Here is a 21,548-nt window from a genome sequence, read left to right on the forward strand (position 1 = left end):
CACCACGTCTATGGATGATGGATGCTATGTTACTGCCACACTCAGCGGCGTCCCGGCAAAATACGAGACCCTATTCGAAATAGTAAATGGAGGTCTAATATCTAGTGCCAAAATAAAAAAATAATAATACATATCAATGTATTACTTATATTACAAAGTATAGCAGCATAGACCAAGAATTATAACAGTTGTATAATCATCACTTGAAAAGTGATATTCTTTTAGCATTCTTTGAAACAAATCTTCAATGATATACTCATAATCTATCTTGTTCAGCATGCCACTTGCGAGTTGAAACAATTAGATCAGTTCATGTTTGTTTCATACGCATATGTCTCCCTTAATTTATGTGTGTTGGAGTGGTACCAAACAAGATAATTTATAGTGGTTAATCAGTATCAAACAACTCCCTATGTGTCTCAGAGAGAACCGGTACTAAATACAACAATAGTTACCGTCAGAGACAGAGATTAAAAGGAGGGCTGATAGTAAAGACCGATAGAGAGTAAGCTACACTGCAACGTTGCAAGTGCCAAAAATGAAGCATTAATTAATTATGCTCGCCACACATTTGGCTGTTGCGCTAGACAAGATATAGAAAAGGCTATCATACTTTTGACGTTAAAAAAATGCTCAAAGAACATTTAGAACAATCTTTTGACTAGAGGAAAGTACAATATACTATATCGGAAGCTGTTAAAACCCACTCGAGTCAAAAACAAACGTGAGCTATAATTGAGTATTGACGCCATGGGCAATGGGACACAGGCCCAAGGTTGCATCCTGACTGAATTAAAGAGCCCAGGGCTGCTATGGCTTTTATATGGCCCAGCAGGACTATACCATATGGCTACGGCTTTGGTTTTGTGTCAAAGCCAAGCATTAACCATCCAGCCCAGCCTCAGCTGCCGTGGGCCATTTCTACCTAAATCCGAAGTATCACTGGGCCAGTTTCATTATTGGTCCTTTTTAAAAATACCGCACCGGTACACTTTCTTTCCATTACTTACTAGCCAAAATAAGTCGCCCGTTTTAATAAAAGTAATGCAACGATTCCCTCGAAAATAAAATGTTAATTACTGAAGCCATGAATATTTTATGTCTCCTCCAGAATGAACTATCTTTTATTTTTCCTTGAAAGAAATTATGATTTTTTAATAACATGAAAGAAACTATGGCTGTAACTATCAATAGCCACAACGTTACTGCTGATGCGTCTGGCTTTGTGGAAGGCGCAGAAAGGTAAGTATGTTGTGATAGTGCTTGCAGTTCCAAAAAAAAGGAGCAGCAGATACCTAATTCTATCAGCTAGCGGTGGGGTGGGTTAGTCTCCACAAATCATCTCTGAACTGATCATGTCAACGGGATGAGTAGCAGCAGAGCTGACAGAGGCATGCAGCTAGCTATGTGTGATGACCTAGACTTCCTACCTGCTACTACTCGATTTCCAGAGTTGTGATCTGAAGCAGTCAACGCAGATGATGTATGTTTTGTTAGTCGCTCAAAGTAAGGGCAGGAATGGCCGGTTCTGGAGTGGTTTCAGCCAACTTTTCTGAAAACCTAATTCAATTCAGAAAGCTGACATTATTTGCACTAATCAGCTTAACACCATCTCCGCCCAAACAAACTTAATGACCACACCTAATAGGGTAATGATTATCGTGCTATACTTGATGGATGGAGCCAAGATATTCAATTCAGCAAAATAAAAAGCTTAAAGATTTATTGTGAGAGAAAACTGTCTGCTTTCTTTTCTTTTTCTTTTTATTTTTGGTTGGAGAAAACTCAACTTCTGGAAGTGTCATGCATGTTCTTCTAGAATATCTCGTGAGAGTGGCTACTGGTTATACCACTTGGAGGAATGTATGCACCACTTGCAGGCAGCCTCGATCGGCTGAGAAAAAAAGGGCACCCTGTTTCTTGCTTCCAAGCAATAGAAAATCGAACAAAGCCGCCGCCGTCCCTCGTTTTTCGATCTGAAATAGGTAGGGAAAAATCTCTGTCATTGCTTGTGAATCTAGAACACGCTCTCTTCCTCGGAACAAAAACATGGTGCTCCAATAATTGGTTAGTTGGCAAATAAAAACCTATTTAGCATGGTTTCTCTGTACTCTCTCCATTATAAATATATGTCTTTTTTGGGCTAAATCAAACTTCTCTAAAAGAACACACTAGCATCTATAACATCAAGAGATCAGTTTTATTAAATCAGTAATGCATTTATTTTTTTTAATGTGGATGCTAATATTTCTATAACTTTAGTTAAAGTTAGAGAAATTTAACTTGGAACAGTAAAGCAACCTAAATTTTAGAATGGAGGGGGCATATAACAACTACTTAAACCCTTCACGTTTTAAATATATATAACATTTAGGATAATCTAATTAGTTAACAATGGACTTACTAGCTTGTTCGTGTTCCAAACATCATATATATTTAGAAAAGGGGAGATGGGAATATTTGGGAGGCAAATTGATAAAATATTATCTCGAAATGACATGTTCAAACAACTTTAGAACACTTTAGCTTAGGAGAATACCGAAATGACAATGACCTATACTTTGGAACAGAGGAGGTAGAACTTAGAGAGAGGAAGTGGTGTAAATAGTTAACCAACAAAACTAAATGTTGTAAAAAAAACACCAACAAAACTACAAACAACATAAATCCAAAAAACTGAGCACCACAAACAATTAGTACCAGGGAAAAAAATTAATTCGGTAACTAATTAGTGCAGCGTTTTTGTGAGTGTGTGTGTGGTTAGGAGTGAGTCCGGAGTCCGGACATTAGATGGCACCAGAAGATGGAATCACGTGTGGCGGACAATCCTCCACTCCACTCCACGGCGGTGAAGAAAGGGTCAAAAAAACGCAAGCAAAGGGTGGTGACTGGGCCAGGGAAATAATAAAGGAAAAGCAGAAGAGCAGCTCTCACTTTCAGCAGCGATCACTGTTCATCCTCCAAGTGTGCGGTGCGACGGTGGTGGTGGCGGCGATCGCGACGCGGCTTCCGATCCACCACGTCGGCACTCCGGCGGCGAGAGTCCTCCGCACCGGCACCGCAAATAATCCGCGCCATTATCGCCGTCGCTAGCGAGCTGATGAGCTAGATGATGCTTGATGCTGGTGCATGCATGCGCCCTCTCTGCTTCGTTATCGGTGCCGGTCTCTTTCCACGGCCAGCAATTCTTGCGACGGGGATTGTCGACGATTCTGAAAAGGACTCCATTGAACATATTAATTCGCCCCTGCTTCAAAAATCAGTTTTTTTTCAAAAAAAAAATTGGCTAGGCGTGTAAAAATAATATAAAGATTTGTGTCTTCGAATATATGCACTTCAACCTCTTTTCCTTTTAATGAAAAACGGATCTATATGCCCGATCGCAAAAAAAAAAAAAAAAAAACGGGCCTTTGAGGAGCTGATCAGCCGAGGTCTTGTTTAGTTCACTCTACAAACTAAAAAGTTTTCAAGATTCTCTGTCACATCGAATTTTGTGACACATGCATGAAACATTAAATATAGGCGAAAATAAAAACTAATTACACAGTTTAGCTGTAAATTACGAGACAAATCTTTTGAACCTAGTTAGTTTATGATTAGATAATATTTGTCACAAACAAACGAAAGTGCTAAACTTTTCGGAACTAAACAAGGCCCGAGTCGATCTTCTGAGGCCTTGTTTAGTTCGCAAAATTTTTCAAGATTCCCCGTCACATCAAATCTTGCGGCACATGCATGGAGCATTAAATATAGATGAAAACAAAAACTATTTGCACAGTTCATCTGTAAACCGCGAGATGAATCTTTTGAGTCTAGTTACTCTATAATTGGACAATGTTTGTCAAATAAAAACGAAAGTGCTACGGTGCCGTTTTTCACATTTTTTGAGAAATGCATTTGAAGCGACAAAATGTTGCTCGCAAGACCTTGTTGCTCTTTTAAATTCTGGCGGAGAGATGGCGACAGAACACTGCGCCGTGGCGCGTGTGCGATTTCGTTTGCAATGTGATGTGATGCATCAGGGGTCCACTGAATTAAGGGGATGATTTTTTAGTGGACACATGACGGGGATTCTATCAGTTATCCGTGAACACCAGCACGTACGTGTGGGGTAATGTGTCATGTGTGTGGGTGTGTGTTGTGAACGTGGTACTATGTAGTACGTTTGGTGTAATGCATCGTTTAAACTCTTTTTTTTCACTACAACTTTTACCATCTAAACGATTGTTTAGTGATAAAACGTTTGTAGACGACGGTTTAAGCGAGTTTAGGCAAAGGCTGCTGGAGGGCCAAACTGTGCTTTGGATTATTTGATGAGGAACAAATAAACAGATATAGTTGGTTTAAGAATTAAGGTTGGTTAAGTTTCAGTTAAAAGGAAAAGGATCGGAATGGGTGAGGACAAATTGCAAGCCACATCAACGCACCCGCCAAACTAAATGAAACAAAGATGAGGAGAAAGAGAAGGCCAATCATGTTCAAGAAGCTTGTCACATATAAATGATTTGTTGCTGATGGAACCACTAAAACACCACTACACAGGTCGGTATATGCAGTAGCTGGCTATATCTATATAGGTCGGCACCAGAAAACGGAAGTGGGCTTTGGCTCCATGTAATCATGCACTAGACAAGGACGGACAGAAAAACAAACACACACAAACAAAAAGTTCTCAACGAGACCAAGAAATCCAGGCTAGGTTACGTGCAGGTCAGGTATGTATCATGGTTTCGTTTCGTTTCACCTGGATGGGCGGCGAGAGGGTAGCTCACTATATACTAGCTCGTTCTCAGACCTTATTAGCTATAAGCTAGCTTGTTAGGTTGCACCGTACTACCTACAATCATGCATGGCATATTATTATTGGCATCGGTCGATCGATCAGTGAAGCAAAAGTGGCATCATCAGATGGATGAAGCCAACTAGGCACTGCAATAGTAAGAGTAAGCAGTTCTTGTTTGATCTCAAAAGACAAGCAATGCGAAACATCATCTATGAAAAAATTGGCGTCGTACTCGTATGCGCCTACTTAGGCGCGGCCTTGTTTAGTTCATAAATTTTTTTAGGTTTAGCTACTATAACACTTTTGTTAGTATATATTAACTAGACTTAAAATACTCGTCTCGCAAATTAAAAACAAACTGTGTAATTAGTTATTTTTATTATCTATATTTAATACTTCATGCATACGTCCAAAGATTCGATGTAACGGGAAATCATACAAAATTTTGGAAACTAAACAAGGCCTTATATGCATCTGAGCGATGATCTGACAAGAAATAGAATTCAAGGGGTCAAAAATGAATGTGGTATGATCGAGTAGCAAGAATCTCTCTATGATGCATGCATCCCAAGTCTATTCCTCAAATTTAGTAGAATGAGCTCATTCTTTATACGAATGCTAATTATTAGCTTGTGAGAATTAAGGTGATGGTGGTATGAAGTTATTCTATATTTCATCACAAACCAAATAAAAAACTAAAGAGTGATATATAAGAATGAACTACCTCATTTTACAAACCAAACACTACACCTATATATTTGGAGATCAACCGGATGAACGATACGAGTAATTCATTCTAAGATACCTTTCTTGCTCACCGTCCCAAAATGAATAAATAAATTTGTAATCAAGATTGACAAGCATGCCGCCCCCAAAAAAAAAAAACCAAATCGATGCCCCAAAATATGCATGTTTAACTACCCCTGTATTATGGATATGGACACACCTTTGGTTCCTCCATTATTGAGCCTCACCTCGCCTTCTCTTGCGCAACCAGGAACCCAAGATAGAGACGGTCGAGTTTTTGCTTCTCCCTTGCTTCGCTGCCTTGAATTCCGTTTGAGCGAATTTCATGTGAATTGGGGGTTCAGAGCCCGTTAAGACACCTTTTGGAACGTGGGGATATATTTTTTTGTCCCTGTTTTTGGTATTTTTTATGTATGGAAATGATTTGATTGATATGAGGTTCCTCTATGATCTTTGTGAAAATTCGATATGATGAAGAATCTTAAAGTTTTTTTTTTTTTGAGTGTATTGAACACGTGGACACCAGCATATAGTATGTCGACCTTGGTGGGCCCAGCCACTACGCATGAGCAATGAGGTGGGGTTTTGAGTGGCAAACTTTGTGTCTGTTCATGGCAACAGCAGGTTAAAGGCAAGCATGCAGCAAGTGTGCGGTGCGGATGCAATGCACGCCCATGACGGGGATGTGCACTATAATCCCATGCTTAGATTATTAGTTAGGTACTGCTATCTCATAAATAATCCCATTAATTAGGCCAGAGGGCAGAGCTAATTAGCCAGGTAGTAATTAACTAGTACGATCTATCAGGAGTATATAAATTAGTTAAACCCAGTAGTAGTGCAGTGCGCGATATGTGCGAGGCGTGTGTGTTGACTCTGACGGACCTCTGCCGTACGTGTCACGATCGGGCTTGGCTTTGCCTGGCCTTTGTGGTGGACGGAAGCTTCGTCGGATCGCACGCACGCACCACCACACCTGCATGCAGGCTGCTTGTCCCCACGAGGGCCGGGAAGAAGATGAGGAGGAAGACTCGTTCGCCCGTGACGTGGCGATGGGCTTCCCCTCCTCCCCCGCGCACCCTTGACCGTTGACCAGTCGTCGCCTCGCCTCGCGTCCATTTGCTGCACCTGCAGGCAGTATGGGGGAACCGGGGCAGCAGTGCAAGAGCAACGCGGCCCGCGGCGACCGTTGACCGGCTCCGGCTGACCGGCGAGCCCGGCCTCGACCTCGCTCCAGACGAAGACGACGACGACGTCCATCCCTTGCATCTGCATGCATGCCGCCAGATCGAGGCAGCAGCCGCCAAATTTTACTAGCACACGTACTGTACATAAGTAGTATGTCACTGGGTACAGTGCAGTACCCCCGCTGCTGATAGTCTAAAGGCTGTTCACTTTGCTTATAACCATACTTTTTTTTCAATCCTATGTTCTAGGCTACTATAGGTGAAGCTGCTGGACAACTGTAACGAGAGCGATTGCCAAGAACATCTCGCGTAATGATACAACAGTTTTCAGCTCCTTCCACGGACACATCACGGATGGTTGGGGAGATCGACCATGACTTTGGCTGCCTGTGTGACTGTGATTGTCCATGCTCACTTGGTCAGTCGTCGTCTGACACGCAAATTATGAGCTGCTGACCTTCTACGTAATGCTCCGTATGCCGCAGCTTTAATTTCTTCGTCCAACAACACGCCTCATGGCGTGTGTGTGCCGTGCACCGGCAGGCAGGATGCAGCATAGAAATGATGGACCATAGGACTCAATTTACTCTAAAAAGCTAGGCTTTCTGCTCAAACCGTTTTCAGAATTTTATTTTGCTGACTATTTATCGCCATGACATGGACACTACAGTACGTCTGTCGTCCATCTATAAATACGCTACCTGTGTACCTTTTGTTATCACGTCCAATTCTATATGACCTATCTGCGGTGCAGTTGCTTCCAAAATCTATAGTACTAGCTAGTATATCCTCTGTTTTCCTTTCTTTTTTTTTCTAGCAAAAGATGTCCTGGCATCTGCTTATATCTGGATTATAACAAGGCAAACGAGAACCATCAATGCCACAAAGTCCATTGCCAAAAACAAGAGGAAAACAAAAAGAAAGTTGCAATCAATTTAGCACGTTAGGCTACCTTAATAGACCCCATACTCTATATTTTTAGTTATGGGGCAAAAAATTCACCCCCAATAGACTACGAACTTGGTCTTCTAAATTTGTTGGCCACCTAGATTCTCACCCACTACCTATTCCCATGGGTCAAGTAGGGAGTCTCTACCTTTCCTATTGTGTCGGTTCCTTCTCTACCATGCTCAATGCCTATCCGACCGATGCCTCCTCTTTGCCCGCCAACCCGGCTCCTCCCAACCGTATCTTGACTTGTCGCGCCCAGCGCTCTTCTCCATTTGACCCCATCTTCTCCGTGCCCGGAGCTACTACGTTCCACCAGATCACATCTACTCACCCAACAGGCACCGCGACATCACCGCTTGACCCTTGCTCCTCCTAGTCCAATCCCGCCTCCACATCCAGCAATGCACCTCCGCCCCGCCCAATCCCTGCCTCCTCACACCTAGCACCTTCTCTTTGTTGTCCGATGTCGTCTACTCCCTATCTAGTGTATCCAAATAAACACATGACCCCATCACCTCCACACTTCTTTGGGATCCCTTTGACCGAGTTGCGGTTAGCCCAAGGGACATGCGAGCCTAGCGTAGCTCGCTAGCTTAACCCTTGTTGCTGGCGTGTGCAACATTGGTTGAATTGGACATTTCCTCTTTGTGACAATTTTGTGCCTAAGCGCCCGCGTCGACACACACATGAGAGAGAATAGGGTGGCTATCCAAGTAAGTAGGGGGCTTGTTTTAGGTAGTATTGCTGGAGATGCTCTAGTATGGCGGTTGAGACAAAGAGTTTTCTTGGTTATTTCATTTTTCTATGAAAAGGTGCATCCTACTAGTCCACTAGTGGGGAGGCTTTGTAAAGAGAGGCTTATAATCTAGACGGAGTGAGTTGTGCCGAACAATAGTTTTTTTTACAGAAGTGATTTATGTGAATTGGTTCTCGCGAATGAACTAAAATACTGGAAGCACCATCTTCTCCTAGATCATAGGGCTACACCTATGTAGAATTTACCCTAGAGAATCACTTGTATCCGCACATCGTCTGACAATGAGCTCTCCCAAAGCAAACTAATTTTGAGCTCATACAGTCCTACGTGCTCCACACCTTTGCTCACGTGAGTTGTAGGACCAATTCAAATCCATAGGTGCAACTTTTTTAAAAGAATGACAGGGGTCGGTCCAACCGAGCATGCATGAGCATGACTAATCCTGTCTACTACCACTAGTAATTAGTGGGGTTACAGATAAATAAACTGACAACAAAACGCTGCACCACCTATAGTACATTCACATCCATGCATGCCCTTTTTAGGCTCTGTTTAGTTCCCCATCCAAAAATTTTTTATTTATCTCATCAAATCTTTAGACACATACATGAAACATTAAATGTAGATACAAAAATAAACTATTTACACAATTTGGTTGAAAATCACGAGACGAATCTTTTAAGCCTAGTTAGTCAACGATTAGCCTGAATTGCTACAGTAACCCACATGTGCTAATGCTAGATTAATTATGCTTAATAGATTTGTCTTGCAGTTTACACGCGAGTTAAGTAATTTATTTTTTTTAGTTTCTAAAAACTCCTCCCGACATCCTTCCGACATATCTGATGTGACAACATCCTTCCGACATATCTGATGTGACAACTAAAATTTTTTTATCTCCAATCTAAACAGGACTGAGTCTCACAGTACACAACTGGAGAGAGGGATAGTAGTACGGAATAGAGACAGAGTGTAGCTGGCTGGTGGCCCTGCCTCCTGCGCTCCTGCAAATTGTGGCCTACTAAGTCGGATCCCGAGTTTCGCACGTGGAAACCATTTCTCCCACGTGCACGTTTTGCTTCATGATATTATTTGCCACCAGCAACCACCATTCGTGCCAATGCAGGTGCTGTCTGTTTGCTCTAAACAATTTGCAGACCATGCATGTGAATCAATCAATAGACACAGGGTACCCAGGAGGCCAGAGGACACAGACCAATTGCTCGATCTTAAGATACCAGTGCCTAGTAATCGGCAAAGTGACCGCGATAGCTGAGATTATCATACATGTTGGCAACAAGAGACCCACTGTCATCGTCATCATTCCCGGCTTTCCGTGTTACTCGATGTCCACGAAAGGAAACAAGTATATTTTGGGCAGTATCATGCCACTATTTTCAAGCGAAAGTGTCTCTGGTTGAGTTGGTTAAGTGGATTTAGTAGCATGTCTTAAATTCTAGGTTTGACTCCTTGTGAAAACAAATTTTTAGCTAACCTAGCCTATTCGCTTGTCTTATAAGTCGTACTTTTTCTGTCAACCAACATTATTTTTCTCTTATAATAAATCAGTGAACAGTATTTTCAGTCATGTCTTTTTAGACCAGCAAACAGGTAAGTTACACTACTAGACACAATCGATTTAACTAAAGATCTCCCTCTTGCACAAAATGAATATGTAGGGGGTGGCGTGACGATGTACCACCACATGTAGATTAATTGAACGACATCACTATATTTTTATCATTGATTTTTATCGGTTGAAGTTAAGCTATCTTATGTTTGATCAAGTTTGCATAAAAGGATAGTATTATTTACATTGTCAAATGAGGTCCATTAGATACATGATGAAACATATTGTTTTCATTTCTCTTTGGTGTGGTAGATATTTCATAAAAATGAATTGAGGTCTGGCTTGATTCCTACCAACGCGTATAGATTGAACGGGGTCGTTATATTTTCATTTATAGCTGTATATGTGTATTCTCTGCACCCTAAACTATAGCAAAATTATAGTTGTTCTAAATCAAACCATCTTATATTAGATCAAGTTTATAGAAAGGAATAGTAATACCACAGTATCAGATGAGTTCCGTCAGATGATGAAATGTATTTTCATATGGATATGTCAAACAACCAGTTGTTTTAGCCCCTCTCTGCAACTGAATTTTTTTCATGCATTTACACTGTCTTCTAGCTATATTTACCTCACCTTATTACTATATTTACAGTAATTTATCCAGTGTAATTTATTAGACAAAGTGATGTAATTTGGGATAACACAAGATCTTAGACAAGTATATGCCAAATTTTCAAAAAAAGAAATACATTTTTTCAATGGATTCCAGATACCAGAGAAATATATATGAAATTGTTCACAGATGTCATCAAATTGTTCACAAACTTACAAATTTACAAATAGAAGAACAAACAACATAGAAAACATAGAACATAGTGTAGGGGCCTGGAAGCTAGTTGTGGAGGCTCCGAGTAGGGGGCCTCTGGGAGCTGTGGGGGCGCCGGCGAAGGGTCGGCATGGGGGGCCGTGGCGGAGGGTGCCCCGGCGCCGGGGGTGGTAGCGGATGACATCCGGAGCGTGGGGAGCCACAACAAGCCTAGGGCGGTGCCGGAGGGGCTAGCCTAGGGGCGGTTGGGGCACCGGAGGACTGCCTAGATTAACCGGCTAATGTATAGCGTTTCTGTTCTATATACGTCTTTTGACAGGGCAAATGTTACATAATATATTTTTTTCTATAAACTTAGGTCCCATGTGGATCCTCCAAATTTTAAGAATCTAGATAGAAAAAAAAACCCACAATCCTAGTAGATCTTGTCCAAACGGTATAAATTTACTTACATGAATTTTATCTCACAGATTTTTAGAATCATGAAATCCAATAAAGCTGTTAGGATTTCTTTATCCGGATCCTCAGGGATCAAAACGGGGTCTTAATAAACTTAGAATACTCTGGCTCGTGAGAACTGAATATACACAAGGACATACTGTAGTCAAGGAGCGAGAGTTGCGTGCAATATTTCTGCCCCATGTCAAATCATATATGTGCCCATTTCTTTTATTTAGCTCATAATAAACTGTCATCATCAGCTAAACCCGAGCTTGACCGAAGAAACAGCACGCGCGCGGATTGAGTCTTGTTCGTGTGTCCCCCCTGATCGGATCTGATCTGTTCCTGATTCCAGAGCACAGCACAGCACAGCACAGCCAGCATCTTCTCGTGCATCAGCAGCAGGAGGAGCGCGTGCGTTGACGCGGTCGCCGCGTTGCAAACCAGCTAAGCACGTCTCAGTTCTCTCAAATAACTAATCTAGTATCTTAGAAATATATTCTCACAGCTCATATAATTCTTTACCGTAGAATTTACTTTTAAATTATCTTTAAATTCTATTTATAAAAACCAACGGCGAAAAGACAAAGGCCGTTAATCTAACGCCGTAGCTGTAGTACAGGAGGGAGTGGAAGACTTACTCGGAAACCAACCGCATGGTGGGGCCCACCACTCCCTACAGAAAGGCTGTCCGCACTCACCCTCCCCGTAGCCTCTCCTCACTGCCCGCGGGCCCGCCGCGGCCCCACGCGCGTTGGGTGGCAGAGAAGGGTAGGAACGGAGCGGAAGTATGCGTACTACTCCAGGCACAGGACGTCGTACTACCGCCTTCATTCAAGGCCTTGTTTAGTTTCAAAATATTTTGTGAATAGTACCAATTTCGTTTGTATTTGACAAATATTGTAAAATCATAAACTAACTAGGTTCAAAAGATTCGTCTCGTCAATTTCGACCAAACTATGTAATTAATTTTTATTTTCGTCTATATTTAATACTTTATGCATACGTCTAAAGATTCGATGTGACGAGAAATCTGAAAAATTTTGTAAAATTTTTTGGTAACTAAACAAGGCCCAAATGGAATCGCGCCACGTGTGCCATTGTGTCGCGTGGCCGCCCGATATTTGCCGGCACAGGGGGCGGTGACGTGGCGGCCCATGATTCCGCTGCCGGCGTCGGGCCCCGCTTCCTGTCCTTGACTGGAGTAGGGCCAGGGCGGCGTCAGCGGTGACGGCGTGAGGTGCCGTGTGGGCCCCACGCCAGGCGCAACAGTAGCGCACGCGTGAACCTCGTTGGCGTCCCCTCCCCTCCCCGCGGCTCCCCGCGGCTTCCTCTTCCTCTTCGTGTCAGCTCTGCTCTGCTCTGCTCACTGCGCTGTTGCACCACAGATCTCGTCAGCCCCGTGGCCCTGGAGCATATTTTTGCCAAGGACAAGGAGTCCAGTTGGCGCCGCCGTCACGTGCTACGTGCACACGCACACGCACACGCCGTCTGTTGTAGCTACCGAAAATGAGAGAAAGCCACCGTATGACCATCTCTACTCAGGTTCCATTTTTTTTAGTCACGAGCTGGAGCTTGAAGTCCACTACTAGTACAACTACTATAGGTCCTCCTCTTCCATAGCGTTGTGCATTGACATAGTTTCGTAATTAACCTATCGATTTATGGGTAAGCAAAGCTGCAATAGTGCCTCTCAACAAAACATTCAGGCCTTGTTTAGTTATCAAAAAAAATTTCAAGATTCTCCGTCACATCGAATCTTACAGCACATGTATGAAGTACTAAATATAGATGAAACTAAAAACTAATTACACAATTTACCTGTAATTTGCGAGACGAATTTTTTGAGCCTAGTTAGTCTTTGATCAGACAATAATTACCAAATACAAACGAAAATGTTACAGTCCTAAAATCCAAAGATTTTGCCAATTGAACAAGGCCTCAGAGACGTCTTATTTCGTATTCATCCATTTAGACTTGTGCTAAACTCTTAGGGGCACTCACAATGCCTCATGCGCCCCACCATGGTCCACCTGCCACTCCTATGTCGGATTCGACGTGTCCGAGCCGAACCCGCCGCTCCTGTGTGAGATCCACCGCACTAGAGAGCGGACGAGGTGAGGAGAGAGCGATAGGAGGGAGAGTTCATGAGGGGGAGAGAGCGAGACAGCGACAAGAGGGAGAAGGAGAGAGCTGGCACTGAGAGAAGGGAGAGAGACAGAGAGAGAGGTTGGACAAGTGAAAAAGAAACCCTAACTCAATATAAGTACGATGAGCATGATACGGGCCGGGATATGGACTGTCTGGGCCACTATTTATCGAGGCGGACCTTATAACGTGACTACCTCTTTTGAAGGCGGTTACGTTAGGAAAACCGAGGCGGTCGCATTAAGTTGCCCATCTCGGTAAAATCATTTTTGTGAGAGGGATGATTGTGACCACCTCGGTTAATAAAAAATGACCACCTCGGTTAATACTAGGCATTACCGAGGCGGTTTCAAAACCCATCTGCCTGCGAGCCTAATTTTAAAACGCCTCATGAAATCTTTTGTTGTAGTAGTGTAAATTGTCCTTCTTGAAGCACAAATCTAAATAACACGTAGGAGTAAAACTATCCAACTATTTTCTCAAGCATCAAATGAGTCCAATGCCCTTTCATGAATTTGCTTCAACCTTGAGACAAGCTTTACAATGGTGCCACACAAACTCTAGCTCGACACCCATGGTTTTTAGGTCCACACCAAGAAAAAGTCAACACCTGGTTGAAATGCCAAATCAATGAACTTCCACATCCAGTTTGGTGCCTGGCCAAATCCGAAAAAAAACTCAAACCGAGTTATGTGTCCTAAACCGGCAGACCCACACACATCAACGTGTGACTTTGCGCTCCCTCTCCGTCTCTCCCACACTATGTTAATCACATAATAACCAACACCAACTATCGCATGCGCCATACATGTAACTACACGCACAACATCTACATATACAGTACAATGCACGTACACACGAGCTCAAATGTATGCACTCCGTAAGAAATAACAAAATGTGCACATCCGATGCATGCACGGTAGAAACGTTTAAACAAATTCAGCTACAATATCAACTGTTCATAATACATAGAGGACACTCTTAGGTACATGACACGTTGGTGTCACATCGCCCATATATAAATTTGTCTCTCAATATATTTCACAAAAAAAAGGGGTATCAATGACACTCGCTCCCTGCTGATCTATTTTTTGTGTGTAATAAAAGGACGTACTACTCCATGATGAATTTTGGTGAAGGTCGTGGCCGTCCGACGAAATGTTCCCTGCCAGAGAAACATGTGTACCTTATCCCATGGCAACATCCAAGGTACCCACAGCTCCAACTCCTCCAACTTAAAAAAAAAAGAAGAAAAATCATCCATCCGTGTCTGCACACGCGGGGAGGAGGTGAGGCACTGCATGAGTGAGGAGCAGGACGACCGAAAGCAACTACTGAGAAAAAGGGAGCGGGGGGGAGAAAAACAAGAATTTTGAGAAGGAAAAACGAAACGAGCAAGAAGGAACCACTTGTGCGCGTCCTCCTTTTGACCACGCGAGCTCGGCGACACCAGAAAACAACACCACCAACAATATAAAATCCCCCTCCTTTTTTCTTCCTCTCTCTCCCTCTCTATATACAAACAAAACAAAGGTTCTCTTTAGTTTTCAAAAAATTTCTTTTTATTCTATCATATCAAATCTTTAAACACATACATAAAACATTAAATATAAATATCAAATAAATTATACAGTTTACATATAATTTTTAAACAAATCTTTTAAAACTAAATAATGTATAATTAAACACTAATTACCAGGTACAACGAAAATGCTCCCACAGCTAAATCTAAGACCTTGTTTAGTTCCCAACAAATTTTGCAGAATTTTTCAGATTCTCCATCACATCGAATCTTTAGACGTATACATAGAGTATTAAATATAAACAAAAATAAAATTAATTACATAGTTTGGTCAGAATTGATGAGACGAATCTTTTAAGTTAGTTAGTCTATAATTAAAAAATATTTGTCAAATACAAACCAAAGTGCTACCGTGTCAATTTTCTAAAATTTTTTAAAACTAAATAAAATTTTAAAAAATATTTGTCAAATACAAACATCGCTAAAGTTTTATTCGGAACTAATGCGAAAGCCACACACGGGGACGGACACGGAGGGATGAGAGAGAGTGGTGACTCGACTGATGAGAGAGAGAGGTGAGGGAGAGTGAGTGAGAGAGAGAGACCATCCGAGCTGCTTCGTGTCCTGCCTCCTTCCTTATCTCTTTCATTCATCCATCACAGCCCCACCCCCGCGCCCCGGCTTTTCTGCCCGCCAGCATCCTCCATTATTCTCCCCTCTACATATACCCCCTCTCACCTCACCTCTTCCTCCTCAACCCACCCCACCTCCCACCTCTCGCCACCGTGTGGTCCGCCCGCGACACCCCCCCCAGACCATCCTCCTCTAACCGAACCACCAGGAAGAAGCACCAAGCAAAAGCCGCAGAGCTCGATCTCTCGCGCTGGGATCGTCGTCTACCACCACCACCAACAACAACCGTATCGGTCCTTCCTTCCTCTACCTCTGAACGAGAACGCGAACGCGCCGCCCTGTGATTACTACGACCCCAGCATGTGCTCAGGACCTCGCAAGCCGTCCACTCCTCCTCTGCCAACGGCGACGGCCAAGGACTCCTCGGCGATGACGGCGGCGGCGGCGGTCCTTCTGGAGCTGGCGGCGGCGGACGACGTGGTTGCCTTCAGGCGCGCCGCGGAGGACGACAAAGCCCCGGCCTTGGACGCCGTGGCCCACTGGTACGGCCCGTCCGCGGGCGCCGGCCGCCTCCGCCTCGAGGCGCGCACGCCGGCCATGGTCGCCGCGCTCTACGGCAGCGCTTCGGTGCTGGCGTACGTGCTGTCGTCCGCGCCGGCGGAGGCCGCGCGCGCGTCGCCCACGGACGGAGCCACGCCGCTCCACCTCGCGGCGGCCGGTGGCGCCGCGGGCGCCGTCGCGGCCACGCACCTCCTCCTCGCCGCGGGCGCGTCCGCGGACGCGCTCGCCTTCTCGGGACTCCGCGCTGGGGACCTCCTCCCGCGCGCCAACGCTGCCGCTGACAGGGACCGGGCGCTCCGCGTGCTCCTCAAGTCCCCCGCCGCGTCGCCGTCGTCCTCGCCCAAGAAGTCCGCCTCGCCTCCGCCGCCTTTGGCCGCGGCGGCGGCGGCGGCGGCGGCGGCGCTGCCGGCGGAGCCGAGGAAGGAGTACCCGCCTGACCTCACGCTCCCTGACCTCAAGAGCGGGCTCTTCAGCACCGACGAGTTCCGCATGTACAGCTTCAAGGTGAAGCCCTGCTCCCGCGCCTACTCCCACGACTGGACCGAGTGCCCCTTCGTGCACCCCGGCGAGAACGCGCGCCGCCGCGACCCGCGCCGCTACTCCTACAGCTGCGTCCCTTGCCCGGAGTTCCGCAAGGGCGGCGCCTGCCGCAAGGGCGACAACTGCGAGTACGCGCACGGCGTCTTCGAGTGCTGGCTCCACCCGGCGCAGTACCGGACCAGGCTCTGCAAGGACGAGGTCGGCTGCGCGCGACGCATCTGCTTCTTCGCGCACAAGCCTGAGGAGCTCCGCGCCGTCAACCCCTCCGCGGTTTCCGTCGGGATGCAGCCCACCGTGTCGTCGCCGCGCTCCTCGCCGCCCAACGGCCTCGACATGGGCGGCGGCATGCTCAACCCGGCCTGGCCCTCCTCACCGGCAAGCAGGCTCAAGACCGCGCTCGCCGGCCGGGAGCTGGACTTCGACCTCGAGCTGCTCGCGCTAGACCAGTACCAGCAGAAGCTCTTCGACAAGGTGTCGTCTCCCAGGGCCAGCTGGGGCTCGGCCGGCGGGATCGGCTCGCCGCTGCCCGCCGCGTCGCCCGCCAGGACCGTGCCGGACTACACGGACCTGCTCGGCTCCGTCGACCCGGCGATGCTGTCCCAGCTGCACGCGCTGTCGCTCAAGCAGGCCGGCGACATGCCGGCGTACAGCTCCATGGCGGACACGCAGCTGCATATGCCGACGTCGCCCATGGTCGGTGGCCCCAACACCGCGTTCGGCCTCGACCACTCCGCCATGGCCAAGGCCATCATGAGCTCCCGCGCCTCGGCGTTCGCCAAGCGCAGCCAGAGCTTCATCGACCGCGGCGGCCGCGCGCCGGCCACGCGCTCGCTCATGTCGCAGCAGTCCACCACCGGCGCGCCGTCCATGCTCTCCGACTGGGGATCGCCGGACGGCAAGCTGGACTGGGGCGTCCAGGGCGACGAGCTGCACAAGTTCCGCAAGTCGGCGTCTTTCGCGTTCCGCGGGCAATCCCCGGCGCCCGTGCCCACCCCCGCCGAGCCAGACGTCTCGTGGGTGAACTCTCTTGTCAAGGACGGCCACGCCGGCGACATATTTGCGCAGTGGCCGGAGCAGGAGCAGATGGTGGCCTAATTTGATTCACCGATCATCACTGGCTCATAGCATCTAGCTGACCAAAGTTCTTTCCTTCAATTATTTTTTCCCCTTTGTTTGCTTAATTTGATTCATATGAGATGTTTTTTACTAGTACATATATATAGGCTGTTCACAATAATATTTGTTCATCAACAAGAAGCATATATGGATGCCCAAAGGGAGCTCTATATTGATGAGGAAGGAAGAACAACCAATCTTTTACTACTTCCATCGGTTTATATATAAATAGTTGTACACACGAATTCCTACATACAAAGAGTTTATGTTTATATTACTTTGAGATATATATATAAGATATCGGGAGGACAGTAAGATTTGATTCATGTGCTTTCCGCCTTACGACAATTGACAAACACTATGAGAAATTCCATGCTTATCTGCTTGCTGTACTCTTCTATGGATGTGATTATCAGTATATATTCCTGATCCTTCTATGAGCATATCTTCCTTTGCTTGATTCTTCTTCTATTTAATAAATAAATGTTTTCAGAAAACAAGTGGAATATAAGCAACTTGCAAATTTTCTAGTATCTCTACTCCTTACCAAGTGGATGGTGGTAGGCCATAGGAGGTAGACTGCAGGGCAATCACAGGTTAGTTTAGTGGAGATGGTGGCGTCATGCTCCAGATCAAAATAAGTAAAGTAATTCTGTCAGAAAGCAAGCAAGCATTCATGCATGAACCTAAAGCAAAAACAAGGTTAACGAATTATTGCTGTGTTGGTGGGTTAGGCACAAAACACAATGGCCCCAAAATCTGGGCATATGTGCCACCAAGACACTAGAGAAGAAAATGACAATATTCAATTATCTACTAGGACTAGGAGTAATATATATATATATTTTTAGTGTTGCCAATGTTGATTTCGCTTTGACAAAAATTGCACTTCTAGAACATTGGACTTCTTCACCCATGAACAGAACAGATTTTCTCTCCTTTTGTCCTCCTGCTCCTTTCACTTTCTTGTATTTGCATATAATGTTTTTCTATGATGATAAAACCAGTATCGTCGCCCATGCTGTCTCTGGTCTTTATATGCATGGTGCAGCTGTTATGCTTGGATACTCCGAATTATTGCTTCTAAAAGTATTCAGTTCTTTAATCATGCTCAAGCATTGTTCTTGCAGTTGGAGCAGATTTTGGAGTATTGTAAGGCTATCCAGGTATTCAATCATTGATGATGTTCTGTCCTCCAGACAGCCTCTCATCTCTGATGAAATTTTTTTAGTTCATTTGTGCATCATGAAACATGCTGATATTGCTGTTACCTTTGCCTTAATTTATCCTTGCAGTGTATAGTATAGTGGAGTTGCTTCTACTTGCCTCCTCTATCTCTGCTCAATTTCTTCCAATCTACTCTACTTCTCAGCCTGCAGTTTACTATGTAGTATGTACTAAAGAAATGATTCACCACTTGGAAACTTACCTACCAATTAATTAAAGACAATAACTTGCTTATATATTTATAAATGATAAGATTACGGTTGCTTACAGGTTATTAATCTGGATGCAGTCAAACAATACTCTGCAAGACCAAGGCAACTGCTTGAGTAGTATAGCATGTCTAAATGACATTGATATCCGGTAAACTTAAACCTACTTGCGTCAGAAGCAGGTTAGCAGCTGTGTGAACGATTGGCGAGCTTGGTCTTCGTTTTCATGTGAGGCATTCAAACCTTGCTGCGAAAGCAATCGGCATTTAATTATTTCGTTTTATCGGCTCGACGACTTGCGACAAATCCTGTTGCTGATAGATAGGTTTTCAGTTTCACATCATGTGATGGCCTGTTATTGTTAAGCCGCGATGATGTCCCATCTAAACGACAAGTTCTTATCTTCCAAACACTGAGTGAATAAGAAATGCAGCATCTTTCTCTGTTTCTTGCCCTGGTTAGAAAACTGAACATTTCTTCGTCTTCATTCACAGGATAGATTATATGGAAATGCTGATGCAGTCGTCATGGACGTTGACATCAAGAGACCTTTCTTATGCAAGGGACACATCATTGACCTCATCTTCGTTGAAACTTCCCGACAAATTATTTGCTCCTTTCATTTGTCTGAAGAAAAGAAATCCAAGAGCCCAACCAACCAACCTTACCTCCCTCTCCCTGGCTGAAAGTTTCCTTGCGTGTTGCAACTTTGAAATCCGATAAAATATTCAGGACGCCTCCAAAACCTCCTCACTCAGCATCTTATCTCCAGAGCTTGTTCATCGAAGATGATGTGCTTGTCTAATCCATAGTGTCTGCGACAAATCTCGCAGTATCGGGAAACAAATAGTTTAGTATCCTGATTGAAGACTCGGTTTACTGCACCTGGTCAGAATGTTATGTTATCCAAATACCAATTTATTTATAAAACCATCATGCACCTTAGAGGAAGCATCTGCGATAATAGTTTGTAATTACCAAACCTACTCACATTCTGTTTAGTTAATCAGGTGCAAGTACACAGTTGAAGTTTGAATTGGTAAGGCACGTGCAGTTTCTGCAATCAATCCCTGAACCCATCTCAGCTGCGATGTCTGAGCAGAAAGCAAAGCACACATATGAGCAACAACTATGAGATGAGCTGTCCTGCTGATGCTCCACTGTAAACTGAGATTTCCAACAGTTGTTATTACTAACTCTGGTCCAATAGCAAGTTCTCCCAGAAGAAACACGTCACATAGGAGCAATTGGCAATTGAAATTTAATGGTATCTATGGTTAATTTTATGATTAATGCTTAGGAAGTAATAAAGATTTACACATCAGCTATGATTTAAATACTGTTGGTCCCTGCTTGAACCCCCTTCTAGACCCGGTCCAGATCGGGCAACTGTTTGCAACGGCGTCTGCAGTACTGGATTTCAGTACCACTGGTCACTGATTACAAGAAGGAGATGCTGCAGAACAGCTTGGCTACATGCATGGACCAAGAAAGGTCCTTTTGACAGTTATGACAGGTTGGAATTACTGAATTTAATCCGTGTTTTGATACTGATTCCAACCAAAAAAAGATTCATCCATCGCATCGAATCTTTAGACATACTCCTACATAAAGTATTAAACATAGATAAAGAATAAACTAATTACATAGTTTGGTTGAAAATCACGAGACGTATCTTTTAAGTCTAGTTAGTTTATGATTAGCTAAGTGCTACAGTACATGTGCTAATAATAACTTAATTAAATTTAATAAATTCATTCCGCAGAAATATCCCTTCCGACATCCTATAAAACATAAAAAAAAATCACGCTCCAACTAAACGACGCCTGACTCGTCGCCGACCCGAGGAGGTAACGGGCCGCTGGTGAACGAGATGCATGGGCCGGGCGGCCTTCTTGACTCGCTTTTCGATCCGGTTGACGCGCGAGCAAATTCCACTTTCACTCGACGCGGTGGACGCTTAGTGCAGTACTATGATTTTATCCCGCACCGGAAATTTCCTAACACGTTGACTCTTGTTAAAAATTAGCGCGTGAGCTCCGTAATCGCTGGGTCTGGTGGCGCGGACCTGTTACCCTAGGCATCAGGGGGTAAAGGATGTTGATAGGTGGCGGCATTGTCTCTGACACGCTGCGTAATGTATTGCCCTATCAACTCCTTTTTGTCTTTTTTTTTTTACTTATTCATGTCTCTTTTTTAAAATTTGCATTATAAAATACTTTCTTCATAGTTATTCAGCTAGGCATGCCAGTGGCCAGCAGCCCCATCTCATGTTAGTTCAAGTGTTCAAGGGCAATACGGTCACATAGAGAAAAAATATATAT

General features: G+C 44.6%; 1 protein-coding gene across 1 annotated transcript; it reads left to right on the forward strand.

The window, feature by feature from the left end:
• LOC8071266 (zinc finger CCCH domain-containing protein 33) lies at positions 15,670-18,114 on the forward strand. The gene has a single exon (XM_002439172.2). The coding sequence runs from the start codon at positions 15,932-15,934 to the stop codon at positions 17,765-17,767; it is 1,836 nt and encodes a 611-aa protein (XP_002439217.2). The 5' UTR covers positions 15,670-15,931; the 3' UTR covers positions 17,768-18,114.

The sequence above is a fragment of the Sorghum bicolor genome, chromosome 9, assembly GCF_000003195.3.
Source record: "Sorghum bicolor cultivar BTx623 chromosome 9, Sorghum_bicolor_NCBIv3, whole genome shotgun sequence".
Classification (NCBI taxonomy): Eukaryota; Viridiplantae; Streptophyta; class Magnoliopsida; order Poales; family Poaceae; genus Sorghum; species Sorghum bicolor.